The sequence below is a fragment of the Arachis duranensis genome, chromosome 1, assembly GCF_000817695.3.
Source record: "Arachis duranensis cultivar V14167 chromosome 1, aradu.V14167.gnm2.J7QH, whole genome shotgun sequence".
In the NCBI taxonomy this organism is placed as follows: domain Eukaryota; kingdom Viridiplantae; phylum Streptophyta; class Magnoliopsida; order Fabales; family Fabaceae; genus Arachis; species Arachis duranensis.
Window position 1 is genome coordinate 23,511,171 of NC_029772.3, and position 2,463 is coordinate 23,513,633.

General features: G+C 42.8%; 1 protein-coding gene across 1 annotated transcript in view; it reads left to right on the forward strand.

Moving 5' to 3' along the window:
* The window catches only part of LOC110275071 (uncharacterized), an 8,405-nt gene extending 6,292 nt beyond the window's left edge, over nucleotides 1-2,113 (forward strand). Inside the window, exon 2 of the mRNA XM_021130606.1 lies at nucleotides 1,546-2,113. Within this exon, the coding sequence (XP_020986265.1) occupies nucleotides 1,546-2,113 (568 nt within the window). The remainder of the gene's footprint in view (nucleotides 1-1,545) is intronic.
* Nucleotides 2,114-2,463: the final 350 nt, after the last annotated feature.

Sequence of the window (2,463 nt, forward strand, 5' to 3'; positions counted from 1 at the left end):
ACTAGAGAGGCAGCTTCTGAAGAAGCTTATGATCCTGAGAACCCTGCCATGGCAGAGTTTAATTACATGGGTGAACCATATGGAAACACCTATAACTCATCATGGAGAAATCATCCAAATTTCTCCTGGAAGGATCAACAAAAGCCTCAACAAGGCTTTAACAATGGTGGACGCAATAGGCTGAGCAATAGTAAGCCATATCCATCATCTTCTCAGCAACAGACAGAGAATTCAGAACAAAACACTTCTAATCTAGCCAATATTGTCTCTGATCTGTCAAAGGCCACTTTCAGTTTCATGAATGAAACAAGATCCTCCATTAGAAATTTGGAGGCACAAGTGGGCCAGCTGAGTAAGAAAGTTATTGAAACTCCTCCCAGTATTCTCCCAAGCAATACAGAAGAGAATCCAAAAGGAGAGTGCAAGGCCATTGATTTGATCAAAGTGGCCGAATGCACTAGGCCAGTATTCTCCCAGTACACTTGCTGGTTAGTTGAACGGAGTTGTGAATTCAACTGGTGCCACAATAATAATTTCATACAACTTAAAGAACAGTGATCACAATTTCGTCCACCAATAACCATGGTCCTTGCCAATGCCCATCTTCACAGAACCTTAGTGGATCAGGGAAGCTCAGCCGACATCCTGTTTAAACCGGCATTTGATAAGCTATAACTGGATGAAAAAGAACTAAGAGCTTATCCCGACACTATGTATGGGCTAGGGGACACACCAATAAATCCACTAGGATTTATACCCTTACACACAACTTTTGGAAAAGGGGCAAAATCCAAAACTCTGAGTATCAACTTCATAGTCGTCGATGTGAGTTCAGCCTACAATGCCCTAATAGGCAGAACCACCCTAAATTGGCTCAAAGCAGTGGTGTCTACTCCCCATCTTTGCATGAAATTTTCGACGCTAGAGGGAATAGCAACCATCAGGGGAGATCAGAAACTAGCAAGGAAATGCTACAATGAAAGCCTAAACCTGAGAGGAAAGGACAAGGAGGTTCACACCATAGAGCTCGGAGGAATCAGAGCTAAAGAAGAGTTGCAACCAAAACTCGGGGGAAAAACTGAGGAGGTCCAGATTGGAAAAGAGGAAGGAAAAAATACCAACATAGGAGCCATCCTAAAAGAAGATCTGAAATAGGAACTTATAAGGCTCCTACGAGAAAATTCTGACCTCTTCGCCTGGAAAGCCTCTAACATGCCAGGGATAGATCCCGAACTCATGTCACATAACCTTTCAGTAAAGAGGTTAAATATCCAACATGGCTGGCAAATGTAGTGCTGGTCAAAAAGCAAAATGGCAAGTGGAGGATGTGCGTCGATTACACTGACCTAAATAAGGCATGTCTCAAAGAAAATATTGACACCCTAGTAGATTCCAGCTCGGGGTATCAGTACTTGTCATTTATAGACGCATACTCGAGATATAATCAAATTTTGATGTACAAGCCAGATCAAGAAAAGACATCTTTCATCACACCAAGGGCAAACTATTGCTATGTGGTCATGCCTTTTGGGTTAAAAAATGCAGGGTCGCATACCAAAGGTTGATGAATAAGGTGTTTTCCCCTCATCTTGGGAATCTAATGAAAGTCTATGTAGACAACATGCTAGTAAAGACCAAAGATGAGGCCGACGTCTTAGCTGACCTCTCGCAAGTCTTCAATACCATTAGGATGCATAGGATGAGGTTGAATCCTGCAAAGTGCATCTTCGCGGTAGAAACAGGAAAATTTCTAGGATTTATGCTTACAGAAAGAGGGATCGAAGCCAACCCTGATAAGTGCAAAGCAGTTCTAGAAATGAAAAGTTCGCATTGCTTAAGAGAGGTCCAGCAGCTGAATGGCCGACTCGTAGCACTCTCCAGGTTTTTGGCTGGATCAGCATTAAGATCCCTACCACTCTTCTCTCTACTAAGAAAAGAATGCCAGTTCGAATGGACTCCTGAGTGTGAAGAAGCATTCCAGGAGTTCAAAAAGTTTTTAAGCCAACCTCCCATTCTGACCCGACCTAAAATTGGGGAAGAACTCGTCCTGTATTTTTTCGTAGCCGATAAAGCTGTAGCATCAGCTCTAATACGGGAAGATGAGGTCGGGTAGCATCCTGGGTACTTCACCAACAAGGTTCTACAAGGCCCAGAATTAAGGTATCAAAAACTTGAGAAGTTTGCATATGCCTTATTTTCAAGCTCACACAATAAGAGTTCGAATGAACCAACCCATGAAGCAAATCCTCCAGAAAGCAGATATTGCGGGCAGAATGGTTCAATGGGCTATAGAGCTATCCGAGTTTGACCTTAGGTGCGAGTCTCGGACGACAATAAAAGCCCAATGCCTCACCGACTTCGTGGAAGAATATGCAGGAGATCAAGAGGAAGCCTCCATGATGAGCGGATATTTTATACACTTTTTGGGGGTAATTTCATGTAGATTTTAGTATGTTTCAGTTA